This window comes from Mustela erminea, chromosome 8 (assembly GCF_009829155.1).
Source record: "Mustela erminea isolate mMusErm1 chromosome 8, mMusErm1.Pri, whole genome shotgun sequence".
NCBI lineage: Eukaryota > Metazoa > Chordata > Mammalia > Carnivora > Mustelidae > Mustela > Mustela erminea.
The window spans coordinates 60,735,150-60,748,784 of record NC_045621.1 but is presented as its reverse complement, the minus strand read 5'-3'; the positions used below and the strand labels follow the sequence as shown (position 1 = coordinate 60,748,784).

Sequence of the window (13,635 nt, the reverse complement as noted above, 5' to 3'; positions counted from 1 at the left end):
GATGCTGCATTTTTTCCCTACTGCAGTTTACATTGTATTTTGTGACCCTTTGTGTGAGGTCCGTACCATTTTGATTCCCTGAATTTAAAGCTAAAAATTAAACAATGCAGTAAGAGTATTGTTAGTAGAACATGCTGCAGTGTCAAGAATCTTTACCATAGGACCAGGTTGATGGATTTGCTGAAGAGACACTATAATTCGTCAATCAGTCATTGAAGAGTTACAGTGAATTTTACCCTGTTTCGCTTAAGATGCCTGTAAGGTTTTCAGAGTCTTTGTTCCAAAAAGTCTGACATCCTTCCCAAGTAAACTCTCTTTTTATTAGGTGATATACCATTCCAAGTGGTTTTGGTGCTAAGAATAATAAGTAGGAATATCAGTTACAGATCTTTATACTGGTGAGCTAGACCTTAAGTGTGGGTTCAAGTAAAAAACACTTCTTTCTTTCTTTTTTTCTTTCTCCCTCCCTCCTTCCTTTCCTTTAATTATTTATTTATTTAAGATTTTAAAATTTGTTTATTTATCAGAGAGAGAGAGAGAGAAAGAACACAGGCAGGGAAAGTGGTAGCCAGAGGGGGGAGCAGATTCCCCTCTGAGCAGGGAGCCCGACACGGGGCTCATTCCCAGGACCCTGGAATCATGACCTGAGCCAAAGGCAGCCACTTAAGTGATTGAGCCACCCAGGTGTCCAAAAAAAACACTGTCTTTTTAAATGTATCATTGTAGGGCAGTAAAAGTTTACCTTTCAAAATTATGATTGCCTTCCTAATTTGATTTAAGAAAGGCTTATCATTTTTATTTTTTATGTTATGATATATAACTAATTAAAGTATTGATTTTTTTCCCCAATTTACCTGTGTAGTAAAAGTGGTGGGAATGTGTTTTAATTTATTTTTTCCACAGTATGGCATGCAGCTGTACCAGAATTACATGCATCCATATCAAGGTAGAAGTGGCTGCGGTTCTCAGAGTGTCTCACCCATGGTAAGGACCTTATTTATTAACCTATGTATTTTATATTTACATTATATCAATTTGCAATAATATTGCATTATAAACGTACATTACGATACATCTATGTTCTTTCCTTCAAAGTAACTCTTGGGACACCATCCTAACATAACGTTACTGAATTATTTATTCTTGGATTTCATATGATTGCAGCCTATGTGATATTACATTAGAATAGATAATGTTCTATGCAAAAGAAAATTTGTAAATATTTGAAAGAGTTATGTGAATCATTCTATTACAACATTTGAGGATTTCATTTTAATACAGTTTCTAGAGTATTTTCCTTGGGATTGTGGATGTTTCCTTAACCACTGATTTTTGTTGTGGGTTTATTTGTTTAATATTGATTTTGGGATTGTAATAGCCTAATATAAAGATGCCAGTGGCTTGGAATTTTAAGAGCTGCACTAAACACAGGTAAGCTCTTGCATTTTGGGCTTCTAACAATAAAATGTTTTAAGGTCTAAGTCCTTGAAAAGCAGACTGCTCTTCAGGAAACCCAAAAACTGCAAGCCAGAACAGAGCTTGTGCATTACATTAAGTCTAACACCACTTCTCAGATTTATACTACCTGCAACTTGAATATTTATTTGCAGACACACACAGAACATCTTTTCCCTTCTTTAGAATCTAATTTTTTTAATTTATTGTGCATTAACACAAGAGATTTGTTTCTGAACTTTAAGCTTATTTTTGGCCATTTTTGTCCTTCCTTCTTAATATTGAGTATATTAGGAATGTGGGTATATGCGCCTGTGTTAGAAATCAGCTAACATGCTGCATTTCCACTTAGGTTAAAAATATGCCCCTCATGGCTGTGACCAAGGAAGGCGCATTTCCCCGCATGTAATGTGGCAGATGAAATGCTCAGTTCTAGGAATGAGGCATGAAATAATGTTGATTACAAAGTCTGATAGACTAATAGGGAAAAAAGAACTCCAGTTCTGTAGTTACGTTGCTTTAAGTTATGGAGGAGTAACTTCTCATCTTTGTATCGTATTACTTTTAAGCCATAAAATAAGAAACTAAAGACTGGAATGAATTTTTATAAAAGCAGTGGCCTTAGTTGAGTATTTGTATAATTTGTCAGTACCTTTATCTTTCAATCCACATGTATATAAAGAATAATGGATTTTATCTTAATCCTTTTCTAAATCCTTCTAAATTTCTTTTAGAGTCTAGAGGTATTAGGATGAACATGTTAATAACAGCGGTACATTTGGAGGCTGTTGCCTAGTGTCCTTTTTTTTTTTTTTTTTTTTTTTTTAAAGATTTTATTTATTTATTTGACAGAGAGAGATCACAAGTAGGCAGAGAGGCAGGCAGAGAGAGAGAGAGAGAGGAGGAAGCAGGCTCCCTGCTAAGCAGAGAGCCCGATGCGGGACTCGATCCCAGGATCCCGAGATCATGACCTGAGCCGAAGGCAGCGGCTTAACCCACTGAGCCACCCAGGCGCCCGCCTAGTGTCCTCTTAATCACAGGAGAAAATTGTCATCAACAAAGTACTGTCTAGTCTCATCACTGTCATTAGCTCATAAGCATGGTATTATTCTTGCCACTTGCCCAGAAAGTGGTCCTACTGTTGATCACTGTATACATGGCAGTTTGGATAGTGTGACTTTGCCTGTTCAACATCAGATATAGGAAAGGACACGTCTTGAGTGAATCTAGTAGGCGATAGGGATTCTGTAGGGGCCTGTGGAGGAGGACCTGGCTGTCCTGTATGGCCGTTGTCAAGATCAAACAGAATAGTACTTGAGAATTATATCTCCACTCTTCTTAACTTACGTGAAGGAAACTGAGATGTTTTGGGAGGTATTTATATGTACTTTGATGTCTATCTAGAATCCCACCTTTCTAGCTTACCACAGAAGAATCAGTGACCTGTATAATGGGTGCCAGTGCTCCTAACCTGCGACTGCTGGTTTTCTTCCAGACACTGTCTTCAGTGAGACTCATAGAAAACTGAGGATACAGTTATATATTTTTAAAGGAACAATATTCTTAACTTCTCCAGGGATACATTTTGAGAAGGAAAATAAGAAAAAAAAAAGTCTTATATTATAATACAACATCCTAGCTATCTACAGCACATCATGGCCACCCCATCTGCCTTTGAAATGAGAATCATCAGCAGATATTTCAGGAAGCCAAATATTTGGCCCTTTTCAGCACAAAGGAGCATCTGTTAGTGGGGTGCTGACTGGACAGCTGGGATGGGGAAAACTGGTCGACTCAAGGCCTTATATTCCTCATTCTTGACCCTGAGCTAGATGTTGAAAACTGCACTCCCTGTATCTCCCCCTCTGTGGTCCATAAAAGACACTGGAAAGAGTCTGTATCTGTCACTGCTTTTACCATAAGCTGCCTGTGCGACCCTGGTTTAGTCACTGGTAGCCTGCAGTGTGTAATAAGGGGGACAGGTGCTTAAGTTTGGGAATTGATAACATCTCTGATGTCCTCTGGCTCTGTCTGAAACAGAGAGAACGAAGTCAGGAACTTCTGTGCCCTCTTGCTGAGGACTGTGCTGAAGGTGTATCTCCGTCTTTCAAGCGGGGTGGCAGAGTGTGTGACTACTAGTTGCCACCGACCTAGACTGCCTGAAAAACATTTCATGTCCAAAGCACACTAGGAGTGGCTGGATCTGAGCTCAGGCTGTGGCTGGGATAATCCAGGGTTTACCCAGGTCTTTTCTTTCTCAAAAAAAGAGAGATGTCCTTAAAATCATGGACCCTTTTCCAGGGTTTGCCCTGTTTATTCCACCAGAAGAAAGAGCTAGAAAAAGGGACCGATGTTTGAGAAATACACTGATTTGGAATGTTATCAACATTGCTTTCTTATGTGAAAGAAATTGAGCTGAAAATGACCTTTTGAGTTCAAGTCAGATTCTGCTTCACGTCTATTTCTTTGTCCACCAAAGGTAAACTATTAATTTTTCATCCGCCACCTGCTATTCAGTAGGAAACATTTGCTATATTCCTGTGTGTTCCCTAGTGTCGTTAATGTAGCAAACGAAAATATTTATTTGTGTTGTAGACTCCCTCTAATGTCAAGTAATTATGGAACATGGGACCTTGTTTTATATTCTTTCCTGTTGTATTGTAGGCAAACAAAAGCAAAAACATCTGGTTATGTTTATTTTTCTTTCCTAACAGTGTTTTTATGTTATCAGGACCTTGTGATTATGGCTCCCATCTTGGCATGTGAAGTAGAGATATTCTAAAGATAAAGCTATCATTATGATTGAAATTAGTTACTCTGTGGTTTGAGCAAGTGAAGGCTTTTCATTAATGTCGGCAAAACAGAAGGGTATCCGACTGGTCTACAGCCCCACACAGAAGATCACGGGTGGGGTGTGGGAAAGAAGGGCGAGCTAAGGTGTGACAGCAGATAGAGATTGCAGAGACAGCGTCTGTCTGCAAAGAGCAGCTGTCGGTTACAAAGGCTCCTGTAACAAATGGAAGATTGCATGACAGATCTCTAGAAATACAGATGAACCGTAATAAGATTGTGGGCCACTACAGCAGGGTTTAAAGAGGAGCTGGCAAATGCTAATGATGTAGGATGTATGACGCAGTGATAAGTGAGCCCCTCTTTTTTTTTTTTCCTGTTTTTTTGCATGGACAGGGTGTTCTTTCAAGCATACATTTAACTACAGTCTCTTAGACCAAGCTAGGAAGGGCTGAATCCATGTGGAGAGATATAGAATAGTCTTGAGCAGTGAGTCTCCGTAGGCACACTGCTCTCCCTTTACCGATAGAATTCCCATTCTTTGTTTCACTCCTCTAGTAATGAGTAGGGAGTAAGTGTTAAACATTGTCCATGCTGTTTTTGAATATTTGTTTTCCCCCTTTGGGAGAATGTTTCTTCTTACAAACTGAGGCTCTTGACTGGAAATGTGATAAGTATCTTTTTTTTTTAGGATGCATGACGGGGAGTGGCACTCTTTTTAAAAAGATGGTTGCAAAGTAGAGCCCTAAACAAAAAGTAAAAATGAAGTCCAGGTTTGGATATTTTCACCTTCAGAGAATATGAAAACAAAAAGTAACACCAATATTCACCTTCAGAGAATATGAAAAGTAACGCCAAAGGAAGACTATTATTTGTTTAAATTATGTTTGTTTGGAGATGTCTTCCTTCTGTATCGGTTCTTTTTTTTGTCAGTCAAATTTATCTTCGCAGCTCTCAGTTTTCCATGGGCATCCTCACCGGATGAAAAAAATATTCACATAGTAAATCATAAAAATTTTAATGCCATGGAATTAGCAGAGTCATTATTTCACTAAATTGTCTTATCTTCCTTTGAAGATGTATGTATTTGAGAGAAAGGGAGAGAGAGGATGCACGCATGGGCACGTGTGCATGAGCTGGGGGAGGGGGAGAGAATCCTCAGGCAGACTCCCCACTGAGTGTGGAGCTCATCATGGGCCTCGATCCCAAGACCCTGAGATCATGACCTGAGCTGAAATCAAGAGTCATTTCTCAACAGACTGAACTACCTAGACATCACTAAATTTTATTTTCTAAGTAAGATGAACATTGGTGTGATACAGTTTTAAAATATGTAGTATAGTTTGTTCCGTTATAAAATAGGAGTACTATTTCTTTCTCAGGAAGTGCTGTAAGTCAATCTAAGTTACAGCTTTTGTCTATTCTAAATTTATAAAACAGCTGCTTTGTCGGTAGAGAGGGTTGACATTTAAATGATAAAGGATGAATCTCAAATCATAATAGAGATTAGTTCAGAAGTGGTGCATCTTTTAGCCACAGAAAGAGTTGCTCCTTTCTAAATTGGTATTTTCCTATTTTACCAGACAGTATGAAGAGATAGGGTTCTTTTAAGAGAAAGACAAGCTAACTCTGAAAGCCTTTAATCTCTTTTCTCAACCACTTAATTCAGTGACCTTAACAAATAACTATGTAACTTATTTAACCAAAATATTTCATAGCACTATTTTTATCTTAAATATTCACTTTTGACTTTTTAAATTTCCTGCCAGCCACCTTTACAATCACATCCTAGAGGGGAAATATATTGTCAACAAAACACTGAAAGATAACATTCAAAGTTACTTTTGTGGTAAAAAACGTGCGTTTTTTTTTTTTTTTTTTTTTTTTTTTTTTATTCCAGAGAAGTATATCAGAAAATTCTCTCGTAGCAATGGACTTCTCAGGACAGAAAAGCAGAGTTATAGAAAATCCCACAGAAGCCCTTTCAGTCGCTGTTGAAGAAGGACTTGCTTGGAGGGTACAAATAGCTTCACATTCTTGAAAATATTTATGGTTTGAGTTTGTCTGACCCTAAAAGTTGAAATTTGTTTCCCCTTTCATTGTGCAGAAAAAAGGTTGTTTACGCCTGGCCACCCACGGCAGCCCAACTGCCTCTTCCCAGAGCTCTGCCACAAACATGGGTATGTCTGTGCCTGTTCACGGGGACTGTTTGGATGGATGGGCACATGGGGGAGGTGACTGGGGAGCTCTGGTGGGAAGAATATGTAATTAAACTGGGAGGATTTCAAAGCTCTGTATTCTTCCATTTTATTTCTTCAGCCATTCACCGGTCCCAGCCATGGTTTCACCACAAAATTTCTAGGGATGAAGCTCAGCGGTTAATTATTCAGCAGGGACTTGTGGATGGGTAAGTTGGGTTTTGAATGGTCGTGATTTTGATTTCTCTTAGAATCGGTAATTACTTAGTTAATACACATAGTTTTGACTTCAAGTTATCATAAAACAGAAGTGACTTTGTTCTGGAGGTTACCATCATATCCTAGTAGTATCTAGATAATACCTGTTGTATTGCGTGTGCTTAGTACTTATGCGTAAATGAACAGATGACGGAATAGGATCCTCCGCTGTTAACTAGTAACTACTCCTACTACTGTGCCAATATTAGTATCTCAGTTAAAAGTGAACTTGTTGGGGCACCTGGGTGGCTCAGTGGGTTAAGCCTCTGCCTTCGGCTTAGGTCATGATCTCAAGGTCCTGGGATCGAGCCCCGCATCCAGCTCTCTGCTCAGCAGGGAGCCTGCTTCCCCCTCTTTCTCTGTCTGCCTCTCTGCCTACGTGTGATCTCTGTCAAATAAATAAATAAAATCTTTAAAAAAAAAAACTGAACTTGTTTTGAGGTGTCAACAACATATAATATGATTCCAAAGTATGGTTTGTGTCATGACATAATCTTACATGTTCTGTATAGGTTTAAGTTTGGTGCAGACTGTATTTAGTTAAAAAACTCTGTTTTATATATTTTGACTGCTTGTTTTATTTTTTTCCTCTCTGTTTATATTCCCATTTTCTCTAAATTTTCACAGCTTTAAGTAATATAAAGCTTTGAAAAGAGTACTTCTTGAGTGTTTCTCATGTCATCTTCTAGTGGGGTACCATGGGAGGTAGAAGAGAAATGTAAATTGTATTATGAAATATTTACCATCTGAAGAGTTTTCTTTTTCTCAAATGACTTGGTATTTCAACTACTTCCTGTAATGCTGGCTAAATTCCCTTTTCAAATGCAGTGCAAATCAAGGAGGCTGTATTGAGGTTTGGATGAGAAACCAGCGTCAATTTAAACAAGTGGTGATGGGGTCTTTTATCTTCAAGGGTTGGCTTAAGATGATGACAAGATTTCAAGGTGATTTAATACTGACATTTGGATAAAAATGCATCTTCACATGGAAGATTATTAACAGCAAGTCAGCATTTCACTAGACTGTATATAAGAGAAGATTTTAATATACTTCTCTATGTGGAGCAGTCTTTTTAGATATAAATTTGAACAATCAGCAGAATTACAATCTGATGAGACCAAGAAGAGAAATAAATCACAAGGAATTGTTAAAATGTTTTGGAGGATTATAATTTCCCTACTTTCAAGCCTAGTTTTTATAAGTTGAATGAAATAACTACATAAAGAATGGTAATATCTTTATTTTTTATTATTTTTTAAATTTTTAATAAAAAATGGAGGAAGGGGGGCAGAATCCTTTGGAAAGATGTGATGATGCCAGGCAGTCCACTAGATGGTAGTGGTGATCCACTCGGGGATAGGGAAGGAATTACAGCGTGCTTTATGAGTGAACCTCCCTTTTGTCCCATCTCCCAGTGATGTAATGTAGGAATCTCACACAGGACAAATGAAATGGATAATCTCATCCGACATCTGTGAAGGCTCAAATTCCGTGCCCAGGCACAGTGAGATTAACATTGGAGTCACCAGCGGGGATTGTTTGCACAATCTGTTTGCCAACAATTAACACAAAGCTGGTTTTTGCCCCGTATTGCCAGTAAATAAGAATCCACGCCTGGCAGCGTTTTTCCTCTTAGGTCATTAGGTCATGTGTTATATTTTGCTAGCCTGACGTTATAGAGGCTTTTCTGCTGCATTCTTCTAGATTAAAATATATGTTGCTTGGGTGTTTCTTTTCCTTAAGACATTGTACTCAAACATTGAATAGATGATTTCAGGGTTGATATTTTTAGAATATATTCATTTCTCACTTTCTGTTGTATATGTAACATAGGAACCAGAGTCAAAAGAAAAAGGGGGATCAGTGTTGAAGAGGGGTTTAAAATGATTTCATTCTAAGCAAGTTTCTCTTTTCAGGGACTAACGTAATGCAGTAGTTCAAGTAATAATACGCTAATGCCCCATTCTTTGCACAAACTTGTTACATGTAAATACCCAATTCTCCAATGGGAGAAGAACATAGCACTAATTATTGATGTCAGCATAGCATTATGTTGCTTATTATGAGTGAACAATCTGACAAATGGGCTGTATATTTATCCTATTAAAATGAAATTAGCACTGATGACAGTTTTATAGAATAAGATTATGTTATACCATATTGCTTCCCATGTTGGATACTCTCATCTTTGAATACACAGAAAAGGAAAACTCTGGCTACATTTATAAATATATTTCCTGGGTTTGTTACATGCTATATATTTATGAAATATGTGAGTAAATATAGAAACATATTAAAATTCCTTCTCTCTCTTTAGAGTTTTCTTGGTACGGGATAGTCAGAGTAACCCCAAAACTTTCGTACTGTCAATGAGTCATGGACAAAAAATAAAGCATTTTCAAATTATACCAGTAAGTAATTTGTGATTTCACATTCGTATATTAGAGATGATCTTAATGCATCAGCTTTTGGAAACTTTGGTTTTCTTTGGATCTTTTATTAAATATAACTGGGGAGCTTGTGTTTTGACTAGACTTAAGTTTGGCAGAAATGATTTTATGAGCCTGAATTCATATAAGATATACAGGAATTATAAAAATTAAATTTCCCTTTTTCCATGAAATATGATTTACCAATATTGTATAGACCCCATGCCACCTATTGTTAAAAGGCCACCAAAGATTCTTTCTGAATTCTACTAGCGGTTCTCTAAAAACCATTATTTTCAAACCCTTGCTCCTTTCTTATCTCAAACAGGTTTTTTTGTTTTCCTAGTTTTGTTTTTAATCATGATGGATAGATTCACAGGTGCTGCAGAACCGGAGAACATTTAAACCATTCTGAGCACATTTCAAAAATATCTATAATTCTGTTTCTCAGTGGCACAACTTGGCTTTGGGATATTTGCTGCTCTCCTGCTGATGTTCTCCGTGTGTGTGTGCATGTGTGTATGCACATGATCTGTGTGTCGGAACCTGGTGATGTGGAATAGAGATCCCATCTATTTTCAGGGAAGTTTTACATATGATTGCTACCTTGCTAGCGTTTCCTTTTGAATGGCCTCTTTTTGGAATTATCCAAAGTCCGTATGAAGTATCTTCCCAACTTCACTGTGTATGCACATAATGCCCCTGGGTGAGTATGAGTTGTTGAATGTCACCAGGCCTCACTGCCAGGAAAAAAAGCAGCAGCAGAAGAAGCAGCTGTCATCCTCTTAACATAATGTTTGGTTGCTTCAGAATCAATTTACGGATAGAAATTATATGACTATTTCTTTCTAATACACTAAGTGAAGCTGTTAGACAACATTCAGATACAGAGATTAATGTCTGTGGGAGCATTAACATCTTCTGTTTACTTTTATACTGAATAGTGCAGATTTCTCACCGTTTCTTGATTTATAGTAGTCACACTATTCTAACTACAGAATGTTGGGAGAATTTGAGGTAGAGAAAGTAGAGCCACCTGGTGCATCCTAGGGTCAGATGATATTTCATCTGTGTACAAGTAAAGTTACAGAAAAAAAGTGGACCCATCATAAGGGTTTTTTCCCCACTATCTTTAGTTTTGTCCACCTGTTCATTTTAGTGTCTGAAGACACAGTGTGCAATAGAGTATGGCTGTCCTTGTGGGTTTTCACCCTTCTTACCAGTTTGCTGTTTTCCGTCCACTAGGTGGAGGATGATGGGGACCTGTTCCACACTCTGGACGATGGCCACACGAGATTTACGGATCTAATCCAGCTGGTGGAGTTCTATCAACTCAATAAGGGTGTTCTTCCTTGCAAGTTGAAACATTATTGTGCTAGGATTGCTCTTTAACCAAACCAGAAGTGACTTGTTAAACTGTTGAAGAAAAAGGACTCATGACGAAAAAAAAAAAAAAGAAAGAAAGAAAGAAAGAAAAGAAAAAGAAAGACTGTAACCAAGGGAGAAAAATGTTGCCGTGGTGAAAAGAATCTATTTCACCTACAAGTTACAAAAAATAGCTTGTGCATTGCAGATAAGCAAAGATTTGGATTGACATTACATTCATCATCTAAAATTCATTAGTTAAAATTAAATCTTGAAAAAAATGATTTGGTGTGTTCTTGTGTGATTTTACATAATTATAGTATTTTCATCAAATATGCATATAAAACATCTCTCTGTCCTCATTTACTAGAGTAGCATTTGAATTCTCAAACACAAAATATGAAGAAAACATGAAGGTTCTGGATGAATTATTTGCAGACTGGATTTCAATTACAGTGCTTGTTTGTAACTTAGGAAGAATGATAAAATCTCAAGCTATCAATTGAAAAAGCTACCCACAACTTGTTAATAAAACTAAAAAGTATTTTTGAATATTATATATTTTCTGAGTTTATTATAATCTTAAAATCGAATCGTATTTTCAAGTATCAGTTTAAAATTATTTTTGAAATATATTGGGTTTTTTTTCAGGGTAACTTTTAGTAGCTTCTTAAATTATTACTATACTATATTTACATTGTACCTATTAGTGGTACATTATTGATTGCATTTTATTTCACTCTTTTTAAGGACTAACCGGAACTATCTTTTCAAAGAAAACGATCAAGATATAGAAGGGCCTTACATAATTTGCACATGACTTCTTGTGGCCTATAATCTGTGACAGTTGTCACCTTGTATTTCACATTTGCCCCCTGCTGTAACTTTCAGAAAGCTCTTTATATCCTTTCACTACTTGATCATGAACCTGATCAAAATTGGTGAGATCAAAGATTCCAAGTTTATGATGTCCCTAATAGGCAAATTTGTGCTATTCTTTCTGCCTAACCCCTTTTCAATTTCTTACCTTGGCAACGTCAGTACAGAAACCAAAAGTTTTAAAAAACTCAAAACACTCACCTCCCTTATCACCTCTCTGAGACCATGTGGGAAGTTTTTGTTGGGATTCTGTGACTCTTTTTCCTACTTTTTGTGGGACGGCTATTCACTGTTCAAAAAAAAGAAAAGCCGGGGCGCCTGGGTGGCTCAGTGGGTTAAGCCGCTGCCTTCAGCTCAAGTCATGATCTCAGGGTCCTGGGATCGAGTCCCACATCGGGCTCTCTGCTCAGCAGGGGGCCTGCTTCCCTTTCTCTCTCTGTGATCTCTTCCCTTCCCCTCTCCTACTGTGATCTCTCTCTGTCAAATAAATAAATAAAATCTTAAAAAAAAAAAAAAGGAAAACATCAAATTAAAATCATTCAAAATATGCTCATCTCCTCTAATTGATCCTATAACAACGCTGTGGGAAAGTTAGGATGATTTTTTGAAAACATCTCAAAAATACGTTCTTTGGTTTTACATAAAGGTTTTACATTTTTGACAACAAAGCATCTGAAAACCTTCACGAAGTGCTACTAAATCAGTTATTACTGAAAAAATATTGGTGGAATGTAAAAAAAATATTGTTTACTTTCAGCCAAGGCAAACCCAATTCTTAAAACACTGAAACTTAGAACATGACTCTGATGTTATAAAATATCCATCTGGTGTCCACAAGGGCTCGGAAGACACACAGAACCTCCATCCACATGGAAGGGTGAGAGGTCAACAACATTGGCCCTTTCAACCTTTCAGAATAGCCCTGAGTATTTCTGACTTATTTCCAATTTATAAAAGTAGTTTGTGTTTTGAACTGAAATGAATTTTCTCATTTTGCACCCAGTTTAAATTGACAATATCAGAGGATGTCATATTTTAAATACTAGACTTGTAAATTGACCAATCTGTGCTTGTCTTTGTTATTTGTGTCTCTGGCTTCATTCACAATCTAAATTTATTATTGTGCAGCCTGGATGTTGTATGTAGCTGCTTACTTTGATCTTAAAGCATGAGTCAAGCAAAATTGCTGAGGAAAGGTAGACCTTATTCTTCATGATTCCTTCTGATAAATAGGGTTTTAAATGTGTGTTTGCGTGTACATGTGTGTAAATCTGATATAAAATTAAATCTGAAAATATCAGACATATTCAGCATTAGTACAGCATTAAAGTGGATTTCCAAGAAAAATGTGAATTATCTTTGGGTTATTTTTTTCATTTGATATAGTCAAGTTCTACTATCTTGTACCATTTCAGATAAGAATTAGGATATCAGTTCTTTACTTCTTTTTTCTTTCTTTTTTTTTTTTATTAACGTATAATGTATTATTAGCTTCAGGGGTACAGGTCTATTAATCACCAGTCTTACATAATTCACAGCACTTACCATACCACATGCCCTCCCCAGTGTCCATAACCCAGCCACCTTGTCCCTCCCCTGCTCTCCAGCAAACCTCAGTTTGTTTCTTGAGATTAAGAGTCTCTTATGGTTTGTCTCCCTCCCTGGTCCCATCTTGTTTTTTTCCCTCCCTTCCCCCCATGACCCCTCACTCTGCCTCTCAAATTCTTCATATCAGAGAGATCATATGATAATTGTCTTTCTCTGACTGACTTATTTCACTTAGCGTAATGCCCTCTAATTCCATCCATGTTGTTGCAAATGGCAAGATTTTGTGTTCTTTTGATGGCTGCATAGGAGTCTGTTGTAAATATATATCGCATCTTCTTTATCCATTCATCTGTTGATGGACATGTAGGTTTTTTCCATAGTTTGGCTATTGTGGACATTGCTGCTATAAACATTTGGGTGCACTGCCACTTCAGATCCCTACATTTGAATCTTTAGGGTAAATACCCAGTAGTGCCATTGCTGGATCTTCTTTATCTATTCATCAGTCAATGGACACTCAGGCTTTTTGCATGATTTGGCTACTGTTGATAATGCTGCTATAGACATCGGGGTGCATGTGCCCCTTTGAACTGGTATTTTTGTATCCTTTGAGTGTATATCTAGTAGTGCAATTGCTGGGTTGTAGGGTAACTATTTTCAGCTTTTTGAGGAATCTCCATGCTGTTTTCCAGAGTGGTTGCACCAGCTTGCAT

At 37.3% G+C, this 13,635-nt stretch overlaps 1 protein-coding gene across 5 annotated transcripts in view; it reads left to right on the top strand.

Moving 5' to 3' along the window:
• The window catches only part of GRB14 (growth factor receptor bound protein 14), a 115,074-nt gene extending 103,579 nt beyond the window's left edge, over window positions 1-11,495 (top strand). For 3 of the 5 annotated variants that reach the window (XM_032355785.1, XM_032355784.1, XM_032355789.1), the window contains 6 exons: window positions 904-984; window positions 6,146-6,262; window positions 6,353-6,425; window positions 6,565-6,652; window positions 9,019-9,112; window positions 10,376-11,495. In XM_032355785.1, the coding sequence (XP_032211676.1) occupies window positions 904-984; window positions 6,146-6,262; window positions 6,353-6,425; window positions 6,565-6,652; window positions 9,019-9,112; window positions 10,376-10,522 (600 nt within the window). In that variant the 3' untranslated portion in view covers window positions 10,523-11,495. Of the gene's footprint in view, window positions 1-903; window positions 985-6,145; window positions 6,263-6,352; window positions 6,426-6,564; window positions 6,653-7,529; window positions 8,965-9,018; window positions 9,113-10,375 lie in introns of those variants that run through there. The other 2 variants (XM_032355787.1, XM_032355786.1) reach the window with 2 other exon arrangements.
• Window positions 11,496-13,635: the final 2,140 nt, after the last annotated feature.